At 38.1% G+C, this 25,318-nt stretch overlaps 1 protein-coding gene across 1 annotated transcript in view; it reads right to left on the bottom strand.

The window, feature by feature from the left end:
* thsd7ab (thrombospondin, type I, domain containing 7Ab) overlaps positions 1–25,318 on the bottom strand; it is a 303,730-nt gene that overhangs the window by 69,508 nt on the left and 208,904 nt on the right. Inside the window, exons 13-16 of the mRNA XM_057834514.1 lie at positions 20,769–21,038; positions 7,515–7,693; positions 2,281–2,286; positions 1,984–2,117 (exon numbers count right to left, since the gene is read on the bottom strand). Of these exons, the coding sequence (XP_057690497.1) occupies positions 1,984–2,117; positions 2,281–2,286; positions 7,515–7,693; positions 20,769–21,038 (589 nt within the window). The remainder of the gene's footprint in view (positions 1–1,983; positions 2,118–2,280; positions 2,287–7,514; positions 7,694–20,768; positions 21,039–25,318) is intronic.

Below are 25,318 nucleotides of genomic sequence, written 5' to 3'. Positions count from 1 at the left end.
ACCACTGAGCCACGCCATCCCCGATCTAGCCAGGGTGTATTTTGCATAGCTATTTTGATTGGGAAAAGCCAGTTCTCTTTGCACTGAGCGCTTTTCTTTTTGTGAACATTATTTTTTTAGAGATAGGAATATAATTTTTGTTGTGCTTCACTAAATGATACTGTAGCGACGTAACTGTTCCGCCCAAATGCATGATCGGAAGTTGGGCAACCATGACTGTCAGTGGTGGCTGCAAATGGTATATCTTCTCTGCGTTGCGTTCAATAGGGGGTGTAAAGAATTTAATCCTTTCCTGTCTCTCTTCCCCACGTCGCTCGCTACGACAAATATGTTTGTTGCGAACGAGTTGCCAACGCTTATGCCAATACACGTCCAATGAACGTCTGTGTCTATTCGTATTTCACTGCCGTTTTAGCTCTCAATATGCAAAAATAGCGTCATTATAATCTGTTTGAGGCAATGCATGAGCGGATAGTTCTGTGCATGTGTTAAATGCATCAAATATTTTCACGTGATTAATTACAAAAATTAATTACCGCTCGTTAACGTGTTAAAATTGACAGCACTAATTAGAGCTGGGAATCTTTGGGCACCTAACAATTCGATTACGATTACGATTCAGAGGCTCCGACTCGATTATAAAACGATTATTGATGCACCCACCCTCCTTTTTTTTTTTTAATTAAATGTTTTGTACATTAGTTCAAAAATTGTTCAAAAATCCTCTCAGGCTAAACCAAACTACTATTTCAGTATCAAGTTAACATATAGCAGTTAACAAATATACAAAAATAACAGTAAATAAAAAACTCCAGTCCCCATTCTGTAACAGCAGCTTTAAACTACATTCAATTAATTTAATGCTGTGAATCAACTGTTAAAGTTGTTAAAATTGCTCCCGTTATTCCATAATTTCCCTTTTGTCTACTTTCGACATGTGAAAGTTTTAAAACTATTTTAAAGATAGATTCAAGTCAATATTTTACCGATTTAGGAGTATTTTAGATAAAAAGTTAATTAGGTTTGCTTGGAAGGTTCGCTACAACAGCCTTGCAGGGAAGTGTTCTGCTTGAAGATGGCGGCCGTTTACTAACGCGCGCATCTAACTTTTTGTAGATGTGCTGCTCACGCTACCGAATCAATGGTGCATCTAGTCCTATATGAATGATATCTACCATTACATTATGTGGATGACATACTTTATAGCAGCTTTTCGGCAGCAGTCAGGTATGTTGTTGTGTTTTTTTATCTCGTGGCATGAGTTGAGCTAGAGCCGTGAGTTGAGCATTGGCATTACCCGAGGGGCCGGGTAATGAGAAGCATGATGTTTAGCTACTCTCGCTGCGTTCTTCCTCGTTGCGCCCCAAAGACCGCGCAGCGCGCTGAGTGTGTTGTACTTTCGCTTTACTTGGCATATTTCAATAATCGGAATTTGGATGTTTGTGAATCGTTCTCGAATCTTCCACGGCCGAATCGCGAATAATCTAAGAATCGGAAATTTTGCACACCTCTAGCACTAATACGTATTGAACACAAGTCTTAACAACTGGACAGGCTCTTTGGGAACATGTCACAGGCCCGACAGGACCGTAGTATTCTGAGCAAATCAGAAGTAAAAAAAAAAAAAAATAGACTTTTTCATGAATTTATGAAACCCTGTCGGACGCCCAGGACAGGATGTAAAAAGCGGACATGTCCGGGCAAAAGAGGACGTTTGGTCACCCTATTTACTTCTGATATACTGTTAGCTTAATGCTAATATACAATGGAAGAAGCCATTGATGTGCTTACCACATTTAGCATTGAAAATTTAACTCTCAAAATAATAAATATTGACTTGCACAAAAGAAGCAGGTAGATGATTTGATGCCAAATGATTGAACATCCACTGCTGTCTAAGGCAGCCAATGAGTTAAGACCCCGCATGAACCCTGCTTTATTTCTATGAAATATTATTTTCCCATGAGCGTTTGTGACTCCTACCTGACTTTCCTGGTCTGCACGCCTTCTCCACAGTTCTCCTTCAGGTCTACGTTGCTGACCTTCCACACGCTCCAAGGCTCGGCCACCCACACGTACTGATTGCAGTCGCTCCGGCACGGCACCACCTCATACACCTGTAGGGGCCCCACCCGCACCTTGATCAATACCTTTTCTATTGACACCCTCGACGGCGATGGATGTCCATCCAATTGAACGACTGGATTCAAATGGATTGGACTTCCATCACTGTCAATGGTGGTGAAAGAGTGAATGAAGAAGGTTGTGGTAAAAGCAAACCTGAGCCTGCATCCATCATTGTCGTTCAGATATCCAACGCAGCAGAAGACGAAAAGAAGTGAGAATTAGCAAAGAGGCAAAAGGAGAATCGCTCAGTAGTGATATTGAGGGCCTTTAACACCAACATTAGTATTAACATTAAGGGTGTGAAAGGTGGCCACTTTTAGTTTAGCGGAGTCACTGCTCAGCAAAATTTTTTCGCAGGGGCTGCAATAACTGCAGAGGGCTTCCGCTGCTACCTCATTAATAATCAACTCCTCTCTCTGCACCACTCGCATCATCGCCGTGTCATAAAAAGCGTTCGGCTGCTCGTCGCGGGCCAGCCGTCTATTTGAGGGGTCGCGATAGAATGAGAATTATAATCATTTTCATTGGGAAAATACATTGAAACACACAAGTGATTCGTTTTTTTAGATCCAACATGCCCAAGAAACATAAAAAGGTAGTGGCACGCAAAGTGGAGAGAAAAAAAGGGAAGAAACATTTGAACAAAACCAAAAAAGACTGATGAGATGTTAGATGAGAAAAGGGAAACAAAATGGTGGAAGAGCGACAACAGTACAGTAATCCCTCGTTTTTCACTGATAATGGGGACCAGAACCCGCCGGGATAAGTGAAAAATCGCGAAGTAGCCCCCCCCCCCCATGTTTTCTTTTTTTTTTCTTGTTTGTGTGTTCAATGTATTTATTCAGATTTAGCATTGAAAAGAGATACATATAAGACATGTTTTTTCATTCCCCCCCCATAGTATAATTAAAAAAAAAAAAAAAAAAAGATTACGGTATGTATATGGCGGAAAACACAGACACGGCTGAAAAAGCAGTTACTGCTCTTGCACCCGTCCTTAAAATGAACTGCTGTATTTTAAGTCAAAAGAACAGTTTTGTTTGATAGAACAATATCGGTAACACTTTATAATAACTAGTTAATGGATCATTAGTAAACTTACCATGTCGGTAACACTTTATAATAACTATCCGTTTTACTAGTTAAAAGATCATTAGTAAACTGTTGATAAATGATTTATTGGTGATTTGTGAAGTATTTGTTAACAGTTTGTTAAGCATTTACAGGGTGTTCTTAACCTGAAAAACAGTTTGTGTAGAAACTAGGGCTGTCAAAATTATCGCGTTAACGCGCGGTAATTAATTTTTTCAATTAATCACGTTAAAATATTTGATGCAATTAACGCACATGTCCCGCTCAGACAGTATTCTGCCTTTTGGTAAGTTTTACAGCAAGGCTTTTTGTGCTGTCTAACAGTGAACTCTTGTGGTCGCTTTGCGACATGGTTTATTGTTTACTTGCCAGTTCAATATGGCTGCACGACGTCTCGGGCTGACGCCTGCATTGTAATGTTGTGCTTATATGATCCTTGGACAAGATTTGTCCGTAAGTATGGTTGTTGTAAAGAATGTACATATTATGTTAGTAAGCAAAATGTTATATTTTTTGTATGAGACGCTTTTTGTTTATGTTTCGTGAACCTGTATAGCATGCTAAGCTAACGTTGTTGCTAATGCAATGCTTGTGTACTTTTTTTTTTTTACCTTCTTTTACTTTTACTTTTTTTACTTCTTTTAGTTTTACGACGGTCTAAAGAGGACAATGGTTTGAGGCTATTTTATTAATAAATGAGATGAAAAAGGAAGAAGTCTGATTATTAAGGCGTCGTTCACTAGCTGTCTAGCTTTGGAAAAAGTAGGCGCGTCGGAGTGAGGACAGCATAGACTGATTTAAATGACAGTAGAGTGAAATGCCCACTACAGTCCTTATGTACCGTATGTTGAATGTATATATCCATCTTGTGTCTTATCTTTCCATTCCAACAATTTATTTTACAGTATATATATAATTTACAGAAAAATATGGCATATTTTATAGATGGTTTGAATTGCGATTAATTGTGATTAATTACGATTAATTTTTAAGCTGTAATTAACTCGATTAAAATTTTTAATCGTTTGACAGCCCTAGTAGAAACGTTTCGAGTTTTTGTGTGTAACGTTTGGCATTTCTATCTTTTCAGGTTAAGAAATGCCATTCACTTCAAAAGAAAAGGCACACATTTATGAAAATCTGCCATAGAACCAACAAATATTTGTACTTTTCTTTGTATATAAAACTAATGACCTTCGCCATAAAGTGTATATAGTTTTATTAAGATCCATCAACTAGCATGGGCATTTAGAATGGGGTCAACCATATTGGAACACCCTGTAAATGCTTAACAAACTGTTAACAAATACTTCACAAATCAGCAATAAATCATTTATCAACAGCTTACAAATGATATATTAACTAGTAAAACGGATAGTTATTATAAAGTGTTACCACAATGTCTATATGCTGCCATAGCAGCTTCATGGCACATTAAGCCCCCGAACTATTTTTTAAAAATTTGTCTTTGTATATTGTTATATGTGCTTTGTTACCATCTGTACGGATCTCCATGAAGTTGCCCCCCATCCCATTAGACGCAAACTATATGAAAATGATGTCAATCTTTTTCTATTTGCAAAGTGTTTGGACTTTGCATTTCACCTGACACCTCGCGGCCAACGTATTAAAATGCTTCATTGATTGAGTCCGCTCAAGCTGCTCACTTACACACAGCGAGTTGCCAAAGCAACTATTTAACAAGCCAAATGATGATTGACGCATGCGGCGCTTTGACGTTCCGGCTTCCAATCATCTCCGGTAAGATCAAACCTTAACGTCTGTCAATCATCGTTAACTTTAATAAGCAACTCCAGTGCGTGCCAGATCAATAAAAGCAGCAGGAGGGAGAGTGAGACTACGTGATCGGATCGGGACAGCTCATCTGTAGTTATTTATGTATTTTTCAATTGGGAAAAAAAAAAGCAGGTTCTGCTCTTGCAATCCTCTTTAAAATAAACTGCTGTATTTTAAGCCCAAAAAACTGTTGTGTTTGATATAACAATATGTCTATAAGCTGCCATAGCAGATTCATGGCACATTAAGCCCTCGAACTATTTTTATTTTATCTGTTTTACCCTCAAAACCACCGTTTACAGACATCGCGCAACCGCTTTTGTTTCAACCCAGCCATAAAACATAGGTAATAATTATATTTATTATTGAAAATGTCATTTTTAGCTTAGAATCATTAATTGATGTCTAATATTTCGTTAAAAAAAAAAAAAAAAAACGACTTCAAAAAAATTATTCACTCGCATATTTTAAACTTTTTTAAAAATTACGTCACAATGAAAAAAATGGCGTCTGTGAAAAAAGTCACGGATTAATTGTATTATTTTTGTTACTATCGCATTTTCTCCGACATGTTAGATGATAAATAATCGATCCAAACAAAGAAAAGTTGAGAAGCAACATATAAAAGGGTAAATATATAAAAAAGAACATCTCAACCACTCCTTGATGTCTGCGATTTCTGCATTGCGACCCTTGATATATGACCATGTTTCACCCACAAAATCCCAAAAACTTCTAGCTGTGGCCATTCACAGCTGTGTCTTGACACTTGGTGATACATGCTACATGGAGTTTTTGGATCGAAACAAGGTAAGTACGCGATAATATCTCGTTAAAATCCTGGCGTCTTTAATTCTGCTCTCGCGTGTTCTCGCCTCCAATTAGGGTTTTGCTGTTTAAAAAGCTTTTTTTTTTTCAAATGCCCTCCTGTCCAAAATTTTTCTTCTTCCATAAAATTGAGATTTTAAACTTTCCAATAATCTATCACACATGCATTTCGGACAATTTTGAAAGTTGGCCAAATTGGAGGTCTCAGAGCGTAACTTCAAGTCACCTGAGTGTTTTTCGCCATATACAAACAAATGGGTGGAAGAGGGAAAAAACAACTCCCAACTATGCGCTCATGGATGGGAGCGCTCAGTGTGGAATTAGGGAAAAAAACCTCTGCACATAAGCAACAACAAAAAACAAAAACTGCCAACTATGCTCCTATGGGAACAGGCACAGTGTGGAATTGCTGAAGAAAAAAAAAATCAGTACATAAGACACTGAATAAAACAATCCACCAGAATTTCAAGACTAGCACATGTGGAATGTTAGATGAGAAAAGGGAAAACAACAAGGAGGAAAGGGGGGGGGGAAATTATGGAGGAATGATGACGCCTGTTGAACGAAATTAATTTATATTTGTGTGTTTTATCAATTCATCTTTGTAATCTACTGTTAGCGGAACATTTAACAACAGTAAAAGTGAAGTGAACAAATAAAATCAATAAAATAATAATAAATTAAAAAATACATTTCCATAATTCCATGAATTGAAATAAGAAAACTTTTCTATGACATCTGGGGTTTTTTTTGTTTCTGCATTCATGTTAAAGCTTAGTTGTTCACTGCGAAATTGATTTTTTCCAGGTTAATATTTGAGCTGTCTGGGATACATTTATTGAATTTACATTACATCCTATGGGAACTATTGATTCGGTTTTGGCACCAAAGCAATACTTTTCTTGTCAAAAATGTGAATTCACACGTTAAAAAAGTACCGTATTGGCCCGAATATAAGACTGTGTTTTTTGCATTGAAATAAGATTGAAAAGTGGGGTCGTGTTATAGTCGCAGTCTAGACGTTATACCCATTTACGACGCTAGATGACGCCAGATATCATTGAAGCGATGTTCTGTCATGACAAAGCTCAACTACTCTCAAGTTTAACCAGTTTGCATTATTTTATTGCAATGTTTTTCCTTATTCAGATTTGTTTCAAGACTATAGTTACAGTTAGACCTCACTTTGATGGTTAATGCAGTTATTGCAATTTAGTTGTTTTATCACAATAGATTGTTTTATTTACATTTCAAAACAAGAAGCCATTCATTTAGGAATGTGATTGCACTTTAGTTTACATATTTAAATGTTCAGATATTAAGATTTGAATGAGGCAAAGTACCATGCTTTTTCTCTCAAATATATTGTTATAATCATTTGTTTCAGATGTACCGTAATTACTTCCTGTATAAAAATTAATTTGGTGTTCAAAAAGTCTTTTTTCAAACTTGAGTCTTGAAAAAGAGGGGGTCGTCTTATAATCAGGGCTTTCTTATATTCGGGCCAATACGGTACTAATATTTGGGAGTTTTTACCACAAACTTGACTAGACAAAAACAGCCTGAAACAAAGACACCTGAAGTCTGTTTAACTCGTTCACTGCCATTGACAGGCAATAGACGTCTATCACCGTCAATGGCAGCCTACCTCTGTTCCTGTGCCAGCCTACCTGGTTGACGTGGTCAAGCTTGGGACAGGGCCTCCCCCCGTTGTAGGGTTTCTCCCTCAGCCACTTGGAGCGCACTTTGACGCCGCTGCCGCACGACTTGCTACAGCGCGACCAGTTGGACCACTCGCTCAGCTTGCAGTCGGACGGACACGGGATGATGCACGCCTCCTCAATGTAACCTGCCAGCGCACAGCCGTCAAATCGTTACAACCGATGTTTCATTTTCGTGCCGGTCGGGGCTCGGCGGCAGAGGCGACTCATTAGGAGGGTGAATGATGAAGACAATCAGGCACTGAGCAGCGCAATCAGCTGTTGCTCCGGTTGAACAATAATTAGAAATCAGCTTGAGGCCTTTCAAAAAGGGCAGATAACAATGACAAAGATGTGTTGTAAAAATGATGTTTTTCCCCATGTTGATTATCGCGATTAAAAAAAAAAAATTGACTTCTTCATTGTGCTTTAACTTTAAAGAATCTGTAGTAAGAACCTAAGAAACTAGGGGGTAACTTAACTTTTTATTACCATATGACGTTGGCTGTTGTCAGGCACATAATCGACTTCAGAATTTAATGACCAACGATCATATATAAAACATATTTTGACTATTTGATTGGAATTTTTAATGGAATCGTGGCAAGATATTATCATATACAGTATTTTAAAGAAAGATAAGACACAAGACGGACATAAACATTCAACATACTGCACATAAGTACTGTATTTGTGTATTATAACAATAAACCCACAAGACATTTGTGTATTTTGCATAGCTATTTGATTGTGAATGCCAGTTCTCTTTGCATTTAGCGCTTTTCTTTTTGTGAACATTATTTTTTGGAGAGATAGGAATATTATTTTTGTTGTGCTTTCACTAAATGATACTGTAGCGACTAAACTGTTCGGCCCAAATGCATTATGGGAAGTTGGGCAACTATCACTGTCAGTGGTGGCTGCAAATGCTATACAGTATGTTCTGCATTGTGTTCAGTTAGGCGTGTTAAGAAAAAGAAAGTCTCCTGCTCTGCCCAAATGCATGATGGGAAGTTGGGCAACCATGACTGTCAGTGGTGGCTGCAAATGGTATACAGTGTGTTCTGCTTTGTGCTCAATTAGGCGTGTTAAGGAAATGATCGTCTCCTGCGACATCCAAATGAATGATGGGAAGTTGGGCAACCATGACTGTCAGTAGTGGCTGCAAATGGTATACAATATGTTCTGCGTTGTCTTCAATTATGCATGTTCAGAAAAAGATCGTCTCTTACTCCGCCCAAATGCATGATGGGAAGTTGGGCAACCATGACTGTCAGTAGTGGCTGCTTAAGCCAATAAAAAGCGTGGTCTAATGAAACTGTGTCTACTCGCATTTCTCTGCCTTTTCGGTCTCAATGTGCTAAAATGGCATCATAAACCGTTTGCGACAACACAAGCACGGGTCATTTCCGTGCGTTAATTGTGTCAAATATTTTAACGTGATAAATTTTAAAAATTACAGCCCGTTAACGCAATAAATTTGACAGCTCTAATATATTTTAATCAATTTTTGTCCAGATTTTGACTATTTGATTGGAATTTTCTTTGGAATCATGTGGCAATTTTGAATTTTTTAATCATTTGCAATTGTATACAGAATTTTTCGGACTTAGTCGCACCTGTAAAAAAAAAAAAAAAAAGCGCAATGAAGTATTTTGTAAAATCAATTTTCAGTTATCTTTTGACTATTTGATTGGCATTTTCATTTGAATCTGATGGTGTTTTGTCTAATTTTAGTAGATACTTAACGATTATAGGATCATATACGGTATATCTTTTTAACTAGAGGGCTAGGTTCATACCGCAGGTCTTAATGCCTGAATCCGATTTTTTCGTTTTTCAGACTCAAGTGAATCATTAACTTGACGGATAGAAGTTGCATAGAAGTGGACCATTTCAAATCCGATCTGGGTCACTTTCGTATGTGGTTTTAATCTGATCTGGGCCACATTTTTCCAGAATGTGGCAGCGGTCTGAGCCATCTAGTCTCCCAAATCGGAATTCACGCAGCAATTATGTCAGCAAAGAGCGAGAGCGGGAGGCAGGACGGCAGCCATGTAGCTGTGCATTAGCGTTAGCGCCTAGTTTGAACTCTGCTTTTACGCAGGCGGCGGGCTTGACCACAGTCATAAAAATGCTAAAATGAAGGAAACGATAAGCCTAAAATGCACGGTTTTCTTTCTGTGCACCAAATGAGCAATATTTCAGTCTTGCTTATATGGCCGAGTCGGGGGAAACTTAGGCAAACACGTAGGCTTATGTGCATGCATCCTGCACACATAACGTGTGTGCATTCTATCAGTCCATATAAACTTTGAAACAAGAGTAAACAGAGATTATTAATGTCTGCTATTTTTGTCCTTTTTTTGGACATCAAAATATCACCCTGGAATGACATACAGCCAGCATGTGTAGTTATTTGTATCGATGCTTCTGCACATCCGGGTCTGTTTGCTCAGCGCGTGTCGGACTGCAAATTAGTGCGATTGCATAATAGTTATACTGGCTCAATGCACAAAGGCAGTCTGAACGGGCACGGCAAAAAAACCTCCGACAAAAAATCGGAATTGTGCATTAAGATCTACTGTATGAACCTAGCCTAGTCACACCTGTCGTAAAAAAAGCAAAATGAAGTCTTTTTAAAATCTAATTTTTCAGTGAAATTTTGACTATTTGATTGGAATTTTTATTGAAATCGTGTGTGAATTTTGTCTTATATTGGTAGAAATTTTTAATCATGTACAATCATGTTCTGTATTTCTCGGAGCATAAGTCGCACCGGCCAAAATATACGTATATCGTAATACATATTTGTTCAGATTTGGAGTGATTTCAATAATTCATTGGAATCTTGTGGCGATTTTATCTAATTTTGGTGTGAAATCTGAGTGAAAAATGAGTGATTTTTCAACGTTTCGAAACGAATCATTTTTTTCATTAGGATTTTGCAGGAATCTTTTTTTTGTGGATGCATCGTCAGATTGTGCGGGGATTTTGGGTAATTTAAAAATTTTATTTGTCTGCACTGTCAGAAAACCGTTGGGCGTTCTTTCATATTTGTCATACTTTTCAAAAAATAATATTTTTATCAATTTTATCAGAATATTTGTAAGGTTTTTTTCTCTATTTTGGGGGAATTTGTATAATCCCCACTGTTAAGAATCGATGATTTGAATATTTATCACCTTTGTTGGCAGCCAATTAATATTTTCTGGGTTGTACAAGTTGTTTCCCCTTTCTTCTGCGCGGCAGAGCGTGCATTTGCGAAGAAAGACGTGCGCCATCATAAATCGGGTATCTCATCTTTACAGCGTATATACAGTCTCCAGGGCCGACCACCTGTCGGGTGCATTAAATCTACCGCGTCAGGCTGACTCATCTCCACTCAAGGGCGCCGGAGAAGACTCCTGCCAGAGTGCGACAAGAGGGGAAGTCAGATTTTATCGCTACTGTCAACTAAGAAAATAAAGAATTTAGTTTTGGAATTCCTGTTAAAATTGATGGAAAAGGGAGAGTTCACTAAGGTTGGTGATAGGCAAAAACATTTTTTTTTTTTTTTTTTTAAACACTGACTTGTAAATGACATATTTTTTAATTTTATGTATGTGTTTATGTTTTAGCCTTGCTAAGTCAACTAGCATATCCAAACAGCTAAACATCAATGGACAAACGAGGCAGCGCTGTTTTGCACGTGTGCAGTCACAACCGAAAAGCCTTTTTCAATCGGGTACTAACAGCGGTTAGCAAACAACATCCATGTTAGCATATTAATAATGAATTGGATTCATATAGCGCTTTTCAGGACACTTAAATATGCTTTACATTGCATTATTCTTTGCATTATTATCATTTACTCCACACTAGATGGTGGTAAGCTACTATTGCAGCCACAGCTGCCCTGGGGCAGTCTGACAGACGCAGGGCAGCCAATTTGCGCCATCGGCCTTCCTGACTACGATCAACCACTTAGGCCCCTTTCACACACACCTGAACAGCGTTTAAATCCCGGTATTTAAACGGGCATAGTCGTGTCTTAGCATAATGTCCGGGACTTTCACGGAAACGGTATGCGTGAAAGCAGGCATTAAACTCCCGGGTCACAACACGAAGGCTGATGACGTAAATATCATGGCGGGCCGATCGTCATTTCCTCTTTCTTCGCAGTGAGACACCAAGCGTCAAACAAAAAGTGCAAATATCAACATGGCAAACTGGAAAAAGCTAAATTAAACTGAAAACATAACAAAATAAACCGGATCATAAAGCCAAGGAAGAGTGTCCATCGTCCATCTTTGAAAATGTGTGGTTTATTTTGTTGCCAATGCCCACCAAAAATGACATAATGTCCGGGTTATAAAATCGAAACTCGGCAACACAGGACAAATCTGTGAACGTGTTCAACCCACGTTATTCTCGGAATATTTCCCCATGTCTGAAAGCCATGACACAATAAAATCCCGCGTCACCTTACATTTACCGAATTTACCGGAATATACCGTATCGGCCCGAGTATAAGACGGTGTTTTTTGCATTCAAATAAGATTGAAAAAGAGGGGGTCGTCTTATATTCGCGGTCTAGACATTATACCCATTCACGACGCTAGATATCATTGAAGCGATGTTCTGTTGTGACAGATCTCAGCTACTCTCCCCATTCACGACGGTAGATGGCGCCAGATATCATTGAAGCGATGTTCTGTCATGACAGCTCTCATCTACTAGTTTAACCAGTTTGCATTATCTTATTGCAATATTTTTTCTTATACAGATTTGTTTCAAAATTGCAGTTACAGTTAGAATTTCATAGTGAATGCAGTGATTGCAATTTTGTTGTATTATCACAAAAGATTGGTTTATTTACATTTCAAAAACCAGAAGCCATTCATTTACGAATGTGATTGTACTTTACATATTTAAATGTTCAGATATTAAGATTTGAATGAGGCAAAATAACATGCTTTTTCTCTCAAATATATTTTTATAATTATTTGTTTCAGATGTACTTTAATTATTTTCTGTATAAAAATTAATTGGTGTTCAAAAAGTCTTTTTTTTCAAACTTGAGTCTTGAAAAAGAGGAGGTCGTCTTATCACCAGGGCCGTCTTATATTTGTGTCAATACGGTAAGTCTGAAAGGTTGCCTGAGGATACAACAACTTTGGGCACAAGTGGCAGCTGGATCAAAAACCCTGAACAATGGACGACCCACTAAACAACCTGCGCCACCGTCACCCCCTTAGCATAGTACTAACGTTTAGCTTTCTTGTTAGCAGAACGATTCAAATTTTAGATGGACAAAACCAACAACATGAGCTCACATATACACGGCACAGGTATTTGACACTGGGATCCAATAAATTATTTACAGATTATGCTTGAACAAGAACAATCGATAAAAACTTAAACTTTCTTTTCCACGGAAATAATGTTTACCACTAGGCGGTGCAAAATCAAAAGTAATAATGTTCATGACCCAAACAGTGAACACAACACTGCTTTTCTCTTTATAGTTTATCAGCAATAGCAATTGTCTTCATTTAATCCAAATCGCAATTAAAATGGCGCATCGCTGCCATCTGCTGCTGGGTGCGAATCAGTACATTTGTTTACAAGCTTGAAATTCACAGTGAAGCAATGTCAGACAGTACTCACTGATCTGAATTGATAAAATGTATCTGATAAGCATACTCACTAAAAGTAGTAATTTAGCTAATGATCATAATCTTTCCATTCAGTAGTAAAAATTTGCAGCATTTTGATCCAGATTTCTACTCATTTATTAAACAATATTTTTTTAGTTCTTGTTCATCAGTGTTTTGTTGTTATTTGTTCATAAAGTAGAAGGGAGTCTTTATATGCCTCTTTAACCAAAACAAGCAAATATTCCTATAGCTTCTTTTCCCTTGCCATTACATTCTTAAGCGTTGACTTGTAATTTATTCTTTGCCAATTTGTACATCTCTGTAGTGCCATTATGGCTGAAGTCATTTTTGCAGCTCAGTATTTCTGCATCATTAGAACTGCAATTCAATTTTATCTGATTGCCCCGTTGCAAACTTTTTATCGCTCAAGCTTGTTCGCAGCGAACGTTTGATCGCTGCCAGCCCTTCCCAGTTCAAATTATTAGACATCTATCACCGTCAATGGCAGCAAACATGTTAAGCTTTTTTACATCCAAGATGATTTGCGGTATTTTGCTTGGCTATAGGGCAGTCTGACTTGTCAGTTGTATTTTTAAACGCGTATTTGTCATCGTGACGCTCCATTTTGCTGCCTCATCAACACATTGATTTTGCTAATCGAAGGCAGAACAACAACACGTTGGTCTCTCTTGTGTCAGGAACAAAAAAAAAAAACAGGCTAATAAACAGTTCGTGTGTAGCCTCTAGAGGTGGGAAGAGTAGCCAAAAAATTTACTCAAGTAAGAGTAGTGTTACCTCAAAATAATATGACTCACATTAAAGTAAAAGTAGTCAGCTACAAAATGTTCTCATGTACAAGTAAAAAAGTATTTGGTGAAAAGAATACGCAAGTAATGAGTAACATGAGCAACTGCTTATGATGTTTGATTTTTTTTCCTAAACAATGTTATTTTTATCCCAGCACATTATCTATATGAACTGTTATTATTATACTGTACTATAACTAGGGTTGTTCCGATCATGTTTTTTTGCTCCGATCTCGATCGTTTTAGTTTGAGTATCTGCCGATCCCAATATTTCCCAATCCGATTGCTTTTTTTTTTTGCCCCCGATTCAATTCCAATCATTCCCGATAATTTTTCCCAATCATATACATTTTGGCAATGCATTAAGAAAAAAATGAATAAAATTCGGACGAATATATACATTCAACATACAGTACATAAGTACTGTATTTGATTATCATGGCAATAAATCCTCAAGATGGCATTTACATTATTAACATTCTTTCTGTGAGAGGGATCCACGGATAGAAAGACTTGTGACTTTGTATATTGTGACTAAATATTGCCATCTAGTGTATTTGTTGAGCTTTCAGTAAATGATACTGAAGGCCATGCCCAAATGCATGATGGGAAGTGGACCCATGACTGTGCGTAGTGCTACCAATGGATATATCTTCTCTGCGTTGGGAAATAACATAAGGTGGTAAGAAAAAGATCAGTTGCTACCTTGCTTCCCCACATTGCTTCCCATGATATTTCTAATCGTAGGGAGGGGGATTGTAAGGCTTTAGCCAATTAAAATAAGGCTCCAAAAGCTGCCAAAATTCACTATACTCCTTTTACGCTGCCTTTTAGCTCTGTATATAGGCAAAACGGTGCAATTACAGATGGAGGGCGACAATGCGTGAGTGGGTCGTGCAGCGCATGCATTAATTACGTTAAATATTTTAACGTGATACATTTTTAAAAAAATTAATTGCCGCCGTTATTGGGATAAATTTGATAACCCTACCTTAAGCCTAAACTAAAGACTCTGGATAAGTGTAACATATTATGTCTGTAACGTTAAATACAATTAGAAAACGATTTCATTAAAAAATATATATATATATTAAAAAAAAGGCATGGCCGATATTTTTTTGTCGATTCCGATACTTTGAAAATGACGTGATCGATCGGCATCCCGACCGATCGGGACATAAGCATGTTTGGCCGAAGAAATGCCATAAAAAAAAAAAAAAAAAAAACATTGAATTCTGGCAAAAGAAAAAAAAATCTACAGATAGGAAGCATCATTCGTCCACAGAGCATGAGTGCCCTCTAGTGGGGAAAACAATTCCTAGTTTGAATAGTTGAATAGTGAATTTTTCCATCACAGTTGCTTTAAAGACACCACGTGATTAAACAGTCCGGCGTAAGCATAGAGCGGCAAGCTTGAGTCTGATTGGTATAATGGAGTCATGTGATTATTGTTGCGACGTCTCACTGGTGAAACCGGTAGAGCTACCCTAGGAGTCTAGCTAAGAGTAGCGTTTCTTCTTCACAACTCTACTCAAGTAAAAGTAAAAAGCTCAGCAGGGTAAAACTATTCTCAGAAGCACATTTTTCTCAAAAAGTTACTCAAGTAAATGTAACAGAGTAAATGTAACGCGTTACTACTCACCTCTGGACCTTCGTCTAATCTACTTGTACAATACGAAAAAGTGGCATCAACAATAACTAAGTGTTTTTCAGTGAAATTCAATGTCTTAAATAATGTTAAATACCAAAACGCTTGACTATCATTTAACAATTTTAACAAAAAAAAATTTTGTGTCCAAAAAAACAACGACCCGAGTGGCGACTTGACAGGCCTTCAGCCAGTAAAAAAAACAAAAAAACAAAAACAAGTATAACAGCAACACAAGATGATTGGCATCTCGGCTTCAGGCAATAAAGGGAAAGGTCGCGTCCAACGAAAGCAGTGTTGACAATGATGAAAAAGACAGGGATAGACTGTTTTTGTAAACATCAACGACACAAAAGTTAGCGAATAACACTTTTTTCCTAAATATTGAAGATGAAATACTTTACGCTGTGTAGTTCTGTTTTTTCATATGTGAAAATCAAAGAACTGGGGGGGAAAAAGCGCACAAAATTTGTTTTTGTAACAAAAAGTGTCACACCACCCTTAAAGCAGTAATGTGAAGTAAGGTTGGCCAACCATGTTTTTGAATAATATCAATGGCTAAACAGTTATAAGCATATTTTCGTTATTTTTTTTAACGCAACTCTTCCAGATTCTTTGTTTAACCCATAGCAACGCCCTTAACAACGAAAATCCTTTTCTTCGGCAATCTTCGGAAATCTTCGGAAATTACGTCAAACCAGGAAGTGCGCCATAGAACAGTACTGTTTGTTGCATTGCTTCTCGGTAAGATGCCACGGCGGTGTGTGGCGATGTTTTGTTCTCACTCAAACGAAAAGTTGTATGAGTGGCCAAAGGACAGCAGGGCACGTAAATGGACATCTTTCGTTCGCACGAAGCGAATGAATTTCACACCATCATCGAGTAGTGTTCTCTGCTGCAAACACTTCGAAGATGCCTGCTTCCTTAACCAGTCTGCTTATGATCAAGGATTTGCCAAAAAGTAAGTGTGATTTTTGGATAGATGACTGATGACTTTGTCAAAGCAGAGCTGCTAACTGTTGTGGAATGAACAGTATAAGCTAGCGACGTTAGCCGAAAGTTAACTAGTGGCAATCCCCGATCTCAGTTGTTGTTGCGCTCGCTAGGTTAAGCGTGTTTAAATTGTGCGTCATCTACAATCTTGTCCGAAAGGGTTAATCTACTGTCAATCAGGAAAGGGGTGTGGATGTACATATATCGGGTCGGCGTCGCGGTAATTCACGGTCACGTTGCAGTAAGAGACACACACCGCCGGTGAGTTTGTGCACATTTATTTGTATTTGTATTATGTATTACCACCTTCATGCTTCAAGCATTGCATTGCATTTGTACGGTTCGGCATTTCTTTCACGGTGATCGCTTGATAGCCTTCTAGTTTGTGTTTTACGTACAAGAGCCGCTGACAGGTGACAACAACATGCGTGTTGCTTTTAATGTCTGGCAGCGAATCAGCGAGCGCGCAGGTCACGCAGTGAATCATGGGAAATGTAGTCTCGGGACAACACTGGAGTGGTGTTTTGTAATCTGTTTGCTTGTGTGAAAAAACTACATTTCCTCACGCCATTAGACGCCACTTCCTCCCGAGAGCTCCGAGCCGTGTTGTACTGTTCGCTCCATATGTTAATAAAGGAACAAAGTAGTCAGCACGTCGTGTGTTCGATACATTTGTAAACAAAAAGCTCATAACAAGACACTATGCACGATCCGTTTAAGAGACGCTGGAGTAGTCGGAGGCGAGGAGGAGATCAGCGAGAAGCAAAACTTCGCGGTCGAATGTGGCGGCAGTCCGCTATTATTTTGTTTTCTTATTGTTGCAACAATAAAGTGGAGAAAGCCATCAACGAATCATCTCCTTCTTTCCCCCCAACGTTTTTATATTATTATTTTATATGCACGAGAGCTGCCGGATCTGCCAAAATGAAAATGAAGTCTGACTATTATTTTTTTTAACAATGTCATCAGATAGACAAAAACATAAAATTATGTGCAAATGCTTGCATCTTCAAATCATGAAAATAATAACAGCCTATTTATTACCAATCTTGTAATCTCATTGGGTCTTGTATCCATTCCATGTCAGGTAGTCTAAGCACATTGTTTGCATCCTGATTAGCGTCTGGCTAATACATGTTAGGTCCAACATAAAATTCCAAGCTCCTCTTCTTCCTCCAACTCATCAAAAACTTGGATCTCCTCCCTTGCGCTCGATCTATCGCTTATATCGCTGTTTGAATCATTGTTTGAAGGGCTTTGTATGGTGGCCGTATGTATGGAGCTGCCATCGCTGTTCCCGGTGTGACGTATCACTTCCGGGTTCATCCCCTTTCAGGCTTGAACTTCAGAAACGCGATTATTTTGTCAAATATACAACATATAAATTATTTGTTCATGCTTTATTTGTTGGACAATGTTTAATTACTTTAATTGATGCCCCTATTCGGCATGTTATGAAATTACTTCACATTACTGCTTTAACATCTCCATAAGAAGGAATTGTAAAAATTAGTCCCTCCGTTAGCAAGATAACCTTAACACATAGGATAAGCGGCATTTCGGTTACAGGCATAAAAGGTTACGCTGAACAAAAACAAAGCCGGTAAAAACAAAGATTAAAGTTAGCGAAATTCAACAACTCTACGTCCCCCAAATGACTTTGTTGTTGTTGTGTCTGTACGATTGGAATGTGTGACACGTTCTGCTAGGCGGCAATTTCCCGACCGGCGTGCGGAATTCTCCGCTTGAGGAACTCGCGATCCCAGATAAGGGCTGACAAGTCGGACGCGAAGGACAGCGACAGAGCGCGGTGGAGAAGGAGCTCTGCTCAATTGTCATACAAAAAGCTCTTCGACAGAGATGAGTCTGACACCCAAAAAAAATAAAACTATTGTGAAGTCCAAGACAACTCATTGCCTGGCACTGACAACAACAGATGTTCAATTCATTTAAACTGGGAGGACTGGGTAAGAATGTGCATGTTTGAGCGCTGTCAATGAAAGCCAATGAGTTACTCAGGTCAGGGGTGAAAACAAGAATATATGTACAGTAATCTTTAATGAACCACATTAAAAAAATGTAAAAATTGCGATAAGAGTTCTCAAAAAAAGTTAACATAAATTTCAGTTAAAATGTACATTATAAATGTTTTACATAAAAATTAAATTAAAATGCAGAAAAATAAATAAAAGTTTCGAAATGAACTTAAATATTTATCGATTACCAACACCAAGAAAAAAGGATTAATTTTGTAAGAAGTTTGAGTCCTAATTTTTTTTTTTAACTAAAATCCAATAAATAGAAATAATTGTGTTTAAAAAGAAAACAACTTCACATTTATTAAAAAACAAACAAACAAAAAAAAAACCATATATGGCGAAAAACACAGACGAGGCTGAAAAAGCAGTTTCTGCTCTTGCACCACTCTTTAAAATAAACTGCTATATTTTAAGCCAAAAAAACTGTTGTGTTTGATAGAACAATATGTCTATATGCTTCCATAGCAGATTCATGGCGCATTAAGCCCTCGAACTATTTTTATTTGTCCGTTTCACCCTGGAAACCCCTGTTTACAGACGTCGCGCAACCACTTTTGTGGCGACCGCCATTTGTAAACAGAGCTTTTCCGGTGAAAATTCTTGTGAATAAATGCTTAAATCCCTGATATCTTTATAGATGTGAACGTAAAACAGTCTGAATTCTTTGTTAAAAGAGCATAAATCCGGGCAGTTATGCATTTATTTTACGTAAATATGTTGAAGTACGAGGCTAGACTGTTAGTCAATGCGGCGGCCGCCATTTGTAAACAGAGCTTTTTCCGTTGAAAATTCTTGTGAATAAATGCTTAAATCCCTGAATTCTTGATAGATATTGTTGGATTATATTTCCATTTATTCACATAATCATATGTGAAAGATGAAACATTTCTTTCTTCCATATCCACACAGGCCTTTGTCCGCTCAGCAGTGTATGTAATCTGATCAGGGCTGGGGGTTGTACATTCCAGGCAATTCTCCAGAAGAAGTTATCGCTTCCCCTCAAGTTAGAAGGGGGTAAAAAAGCCTAGGCATCGGGAAGGCTGGAGCACTTTTTTGTTTCCTGGTACCAGAATGTCATGTCTTTTCTGTTTGTCTGTCTTTAAGTGTAAATTCTTTGTTCTTTTTTTATTCCTGAATTCTGTGTCATCTTCTTCTGTTCGTTATAAGAATAACACAACCTGTAACAAGGGAAAAATCTACTCTTTTCCTTCAATATGAACGTAAAACAGTCTCGATTCTTTGTTAAAAGAGCAAAAAAAACCAAAAAAAAACGAGCAGTTACGCATCTATTTTACGTATATATGTCGAAGAATGACGCCAATACCGTAATGGTTCCCATTCTCCCATTGATTGTTTTCACACCATTTCAAAATGCATGCATGGTACGAAAAATATAATAACTAAAATCTTGCATGTTTTTACTCGGCGACAGACTGGGAATAACTCAAGCGGACTCTTAGGGCCGCCCCCCTCCTTAAAGGCGTTGCGTGATGAAGGTCGATTCTGACCCTTCAATAATAATGAAGTCCATGGTCCAATCGATTTGGATTTCAAGTCTCAATGGGTTGGATGTCTACTGCCGTCAATGGCAGCTAATGTGTTTTTGTTTTTTTGTTTTTTTTCTTCAGGTCTTAGTTAAAAAAAAAAAACAGTAGGAGTGAGTGTGTTTTTTTTTGTGGGAGTTGAATGTGCCACTGGAAATGAATGGGGCCTCTGAACAAATATTGGGAACTTTTTGCCAAATTATGCCAGAATTGTACATTTTTTGTCAAAAACCAGCTCTAATTTTTGTGCACCTTTATATTGTGAAATGTTTGATATGTGAATTATGTGAATTGGACAAAAACTGCAGGGGAAGCAGCATTTTGAAAACTTGAAATTTGATGTTTTTGCCATTGAAAAACGAATGGGATTTTTTGGGGGGTTAAATTTTGGTTTTGGTGCAACTGCAGTGAATTGTTTGGAATGTTTCGAAGTTGCAATGGTGTAAATTGTACAAAGTGTGTCGGCATGCCAACAAGTGGACAGAAAAAAATTGGAATTTTATGTATACTGTATATGTATACTGTATACGTAAAGGACAAACTATTTCTCACCGTGACTGTTGCATCTGGCCGTCTCCACCAGCCGTCCATCCTGGTCGTAGCAGACCATGGCCTGGTAGCGGTAGCCCTGGCCGCACTCCTTGAGGTCGACCGCCGATACCTTGAGGCCCAGGGAGCCGTCGGCGCGGCCCCCCTCGGGCAGGATGCAGTCGGACCAGTTTCCCACCGGCTGAGCGTTGTACTTGTCGCACGGGCAGTACTGCGTCTCGCTCAGGGGGTACATCTGCGTGTTCTTGCACTTGTCCTTCTTCTTGCTTCTCCCTGACATAAAAAAAAAATGCAATGTTTTGATCAGAGCGGCCATGACGAATTGACAATAATCGATTAGAAAATTAATTTAAAACTATTTTGATAGTTGATTAGAGACATTGTTGGCAGGAAACCTCTAAATTGTGACTTTGTGAATTTACCTATTTCAAGTGCAGTAACTGTACTGTATATATTTATAATACAAAGATAAACAGTGTTGGGCACGTTATTTTAAAAAAGTAATTAGTTATAGTTACTCACTACTTCCAAAACGTAACGGAGTTAGTAACTGAATTACTCTATAGTTAAAGTAACTAGTTATCAGGGAAAGTAACTATTTCCGTTACTTTAAAAAGAAGTTGTATGTCAAAGAATTTGAAATTTTCTGAGCAGTATTCGTGTCAGTTGAATAGAGAAGAACAGACAGGTAGTTGTGTATAGAACCTTGTAATATTTATTGCACCTCACCAGCAACAGATTTATCCTACACTTGAAGTGCAACAAAAATAAACAGATTTGAATTGCTTACCACAGATGTCGACAAAAGCTTTGCCCCGGGACATAAATTACACCTTACATGCACGTTCTTTCCTTTAATTTCGACCAACTTGAAATAGTGTTTATATCGCCACCTCGTAAAGGACAAATTTTCCTCTGAATGCTCTGCCATCATATCCCTCTGCATCTGTTTTGCGTGTGTGTGTTTGCCGCACCCGCTGTTCTGGTTAGTGTGTGAAAACACCGGCTCTGAAGTACATGCGCTAATAGGCTCAAGGGTTTACGTCACAGAATGGGGGATCACTTGAGATTTGACAACAACGCAGCCATATTGGAAGCAGGTCTGGCTCACGGGACATTAAACTTTAACTTGCCAGTTCGATAAAGAGACAAACTCGTTACTAAGGCAAAGAACAGATATGTGATCAAACCTAAGGATGTGAACAATGTTGACCCTTACGAGCAGTGTTGGGAGTAACGCCGTTATAAATAACGTCGTTACGTAACCGCGTTATTTTTTCAGTAACGGGGTAATCTAACTAATTACTTTTCCCGCCGTTACAACGCCGTTACCGTTACTAACAGTCAAAAGCGGTGCGTTACTTACGCTGAATAAATTGAAGAAACTACCAGCCGTGTCGAGTCGACTCTCTGCTCTGTTGATTTGTCATCCAAGACTTGGGGTGCGTTCAGGTTCGAGAATAGCGCACGTACTTCTGACTCCAAGCTGTTTGTCCCTGCTCATTCAATTAGACAATGCTTTCCAAAGTTTGGTACGTTTCTGTGTTTGCTACACCTGATGCTAGCCTCGTTCCCATCTCCCACTGTCAGCCAGAAATAATTCTGCTTCCATCTTGAGGACGGCAGACGCTTTGAAGGTGACGTGAATTGTCGGGAAACTAGCCTACCTGAATGCAGCCCCTCGAGAGATGCGATGGAAGTGATTGTGATTGGCTGAGGGTTAGAGTCATGTGTCATGGTAAGCCAATCAGAGCCGGTGATTTCATAAGCACCCCGGAACAGCGCGTGCGGCAAACACACACACGCAAAACAGATGCACAGGGTCGGGATGGCAGAGCAATCAGAAGAAAAACTGTCCTGTAAGAGGTTGAGATATAGACACTATTTCAAGTTTGTCGAAATTAAAGGAAAGAACCTGCATGTAATGTATAATTTATGTCCCGGGGCAAAGCTTTTGTCGACATTTGTGGTAAGCAATTCAAATCTGCTGAAGCACCTAACAAGTTAACTACCTGTCTGTTCTTCTCTATTCCACTGACTCGAATACTGCTCAGAAAATTTCAAATTCTTTGACATACAACAAGTTCTTTTTAAAGTAACGGAAATAGTTACTTTCCCTGGTAACTAGTTACTTTTACTATAGAGTAATTCAGTTACTAACTCAGTTACTTTTTGGAAGAAGTACCGAGTAATGTAACTAATTACTTTTTTAAAGTAATGTGCCCAACACTGCTTACGAGCAAGACGAAGACAAATGGAGTAAAGATGTCGACGGGCTTCCACAATTATGCGAAATGCACATTCTGCTGTATTTATTGTTTGGTGTATGTTACTGAACTCATCAGCGATTCAGAAATTACAAATCGCTACAAAGCTACGAACAGTTTTGCTGCGGATGGGTGCAGGACCAGCACATTATGACCGTATCAAACGGGAACTCATTCGTTCTTGCAAAGGTAGGCTATGTGTGTTTACTATTTTCATTGCCATGAACCTGAACGCACCCCGAGTCTTGGATGACAAATAAATAGAGCAGAGTAGACTTGCTACGGCTGGTAGTTTCTTCGATTTATTCAAAGTAAGTAACGCACTGCTTTTGACCGTCAGTAACGGTAACGGCGTTGTAACGGCGGAAAAAATAATTAGTTAGATTACCCCGTTATTGAAAAAAAATGACGCCGTTGGGAATAACGCCGTTATTCCCAACACTGAAGATAAAGAACAGCAAATATTGTTTTTGATTGATTTATTTTAATCAAAAAAAATGTTTTTTAAATAACGATCATTTTTAAAATTATTTTAATTTTTAAAAAGGAACAAAAGAATAAAGCTTTTTTATTTTTATTGTTGATGTTAAATTTTTATCATGATTATTTTTTATTTAAAAAAGTAACAGAATAGTAATACTCTTTAGTTATTCAAGTGTGATTTCATTTAAATGGAAAAAAAATATCTCAAATAAAAAATGCACAGAAATAACATGTTACCGGTAATACTCATTTTTATTTGTTCATTATTTATGTTTTAGTTAAATAACAAAAAAGAAAAAGGTAATGACTTTTCTATTTATATTAAATGTTAAGCAATTTTAATTAAAAAATATATTTTAAATAAATAACACAAAGGAAAAGAACACTAAATACAGTGTATCACAAAAGTGAGTACACCCCTCGCATTTCTGCTGATATTTAAGTATATCTTTTCATGGGACAACACTGACAAAATAACACTTTGACACAGTGAAAAGTAGTCTGTGTGCAGCTTATATAATAGAATTAATTTATTTTCCTCTCAGCCTTTTAGTGCCCAGACCATACGCCACACTCTACATCAAATTGGTGTGCATGGCTTTCACCCCAGGAGGAAGCCTCTTCTGGAGACGGTACACAAGAAAGCCCACCCATCTCATCAGACCATAGGACATGGTTCCAGTAATCCATGTGCTTTGTTGACATGTTTTCAGCAATATTATTGCGGGCTTTCTTGTGTACCGTCTATGTATATTGAGAGCTGGACACAGGCATTCGGTCGCGCTATTCATTGGCAAAATGTTCGGCATCTCTACCACAACAATTATACCTGTTGTGCAGAAATACGTGTGGAAGATTGATTGGAGATGATCTTTTTCTTAACATTGAACATATTGAACACAACGCAGAGAAGATATACGATTTGCAGCCACCACTGACAGTCATGGTTGCCCAACTTCCCATCATGCAATTGGGCAGAACAATTAAGTCGCTACAGTATAATTTACTGAAAGCACAACAAAAATAATATTCCTATTAGGGGTGTTCCAATCATGTTTTTTTGCTCCCGATCCGATCCCGATCGTTTTAGTTTGAGTATCTGCCGATCCCGATATTTCCCGATCCGATTGCTTTTTTTTGCTCCTGATTCACTTCCAAACATTCCCGATAATTTTTCCCGATCATATACATTTTGGCAATGCATTAAGAAAAAAATGAATAAAACTCGGACGAATATATACATTCAACATACAGTACATAAGTACTGTATTTGTTTATTATGACAATAAATCCTCAAGATAGCATTTACATTATTAACATTCTTTCTGTGAGAGGGATCCACGGATAGAAAGACTTGTGACTTTGTATATTGTGACTAAATATTGCCATCTAGTGTATTTGTTGAGCTTTCAGTAAATGATACTGCAGCCATTCAACCCGAATGCATGATGGGAAGTGGACCCATGGCTGTGCGTAGTGCTACCAATTGATATATCTTCTCTGCGGTGGGAAATAACATAAGGGGTTAAGAAAAAGATCAATTGCTACCTTGCTTCCCCACATTGCTTCCCATGATATTTCTAATCGTAGGGAGAGGGATTGTAAGGCTTTAGCCTATTAAAAAAAAGGCTCCAAAGGCTGCCAAAATTCACTCTACTCGTTTTACGCTGCATTTTATCTCTCTAAATGGGTAAGACGGCGCCATTACAGATTGAGCGCGACAATGTGTGAGTGGGTCGTGCAACGCATGCATTAATTGCGTTAAATATTTAACCTGATACAATTTTTTAAAAATTAAATACC

The sequence above is a fragment of the Corythoichthys intestinalis genome, chromosome 4 (genome assembly GCF_030265065.1).
Source record: "Corythoichthys intestinalis isolate RoL2023-P3 chromosome 4, ASM3026506v1, whole genome shotgun sequence".
NCBI classification, from domain to species: Eukaryota; Metazoa; Chordata; class Actinopteri; order Syngnathiformes; family Syngnathidae; genus Corythoichthys; species Corythoichthys intestinalis.
This window is presented reverse-complemented; position numbering and strand designations above follow the sequence as displayed.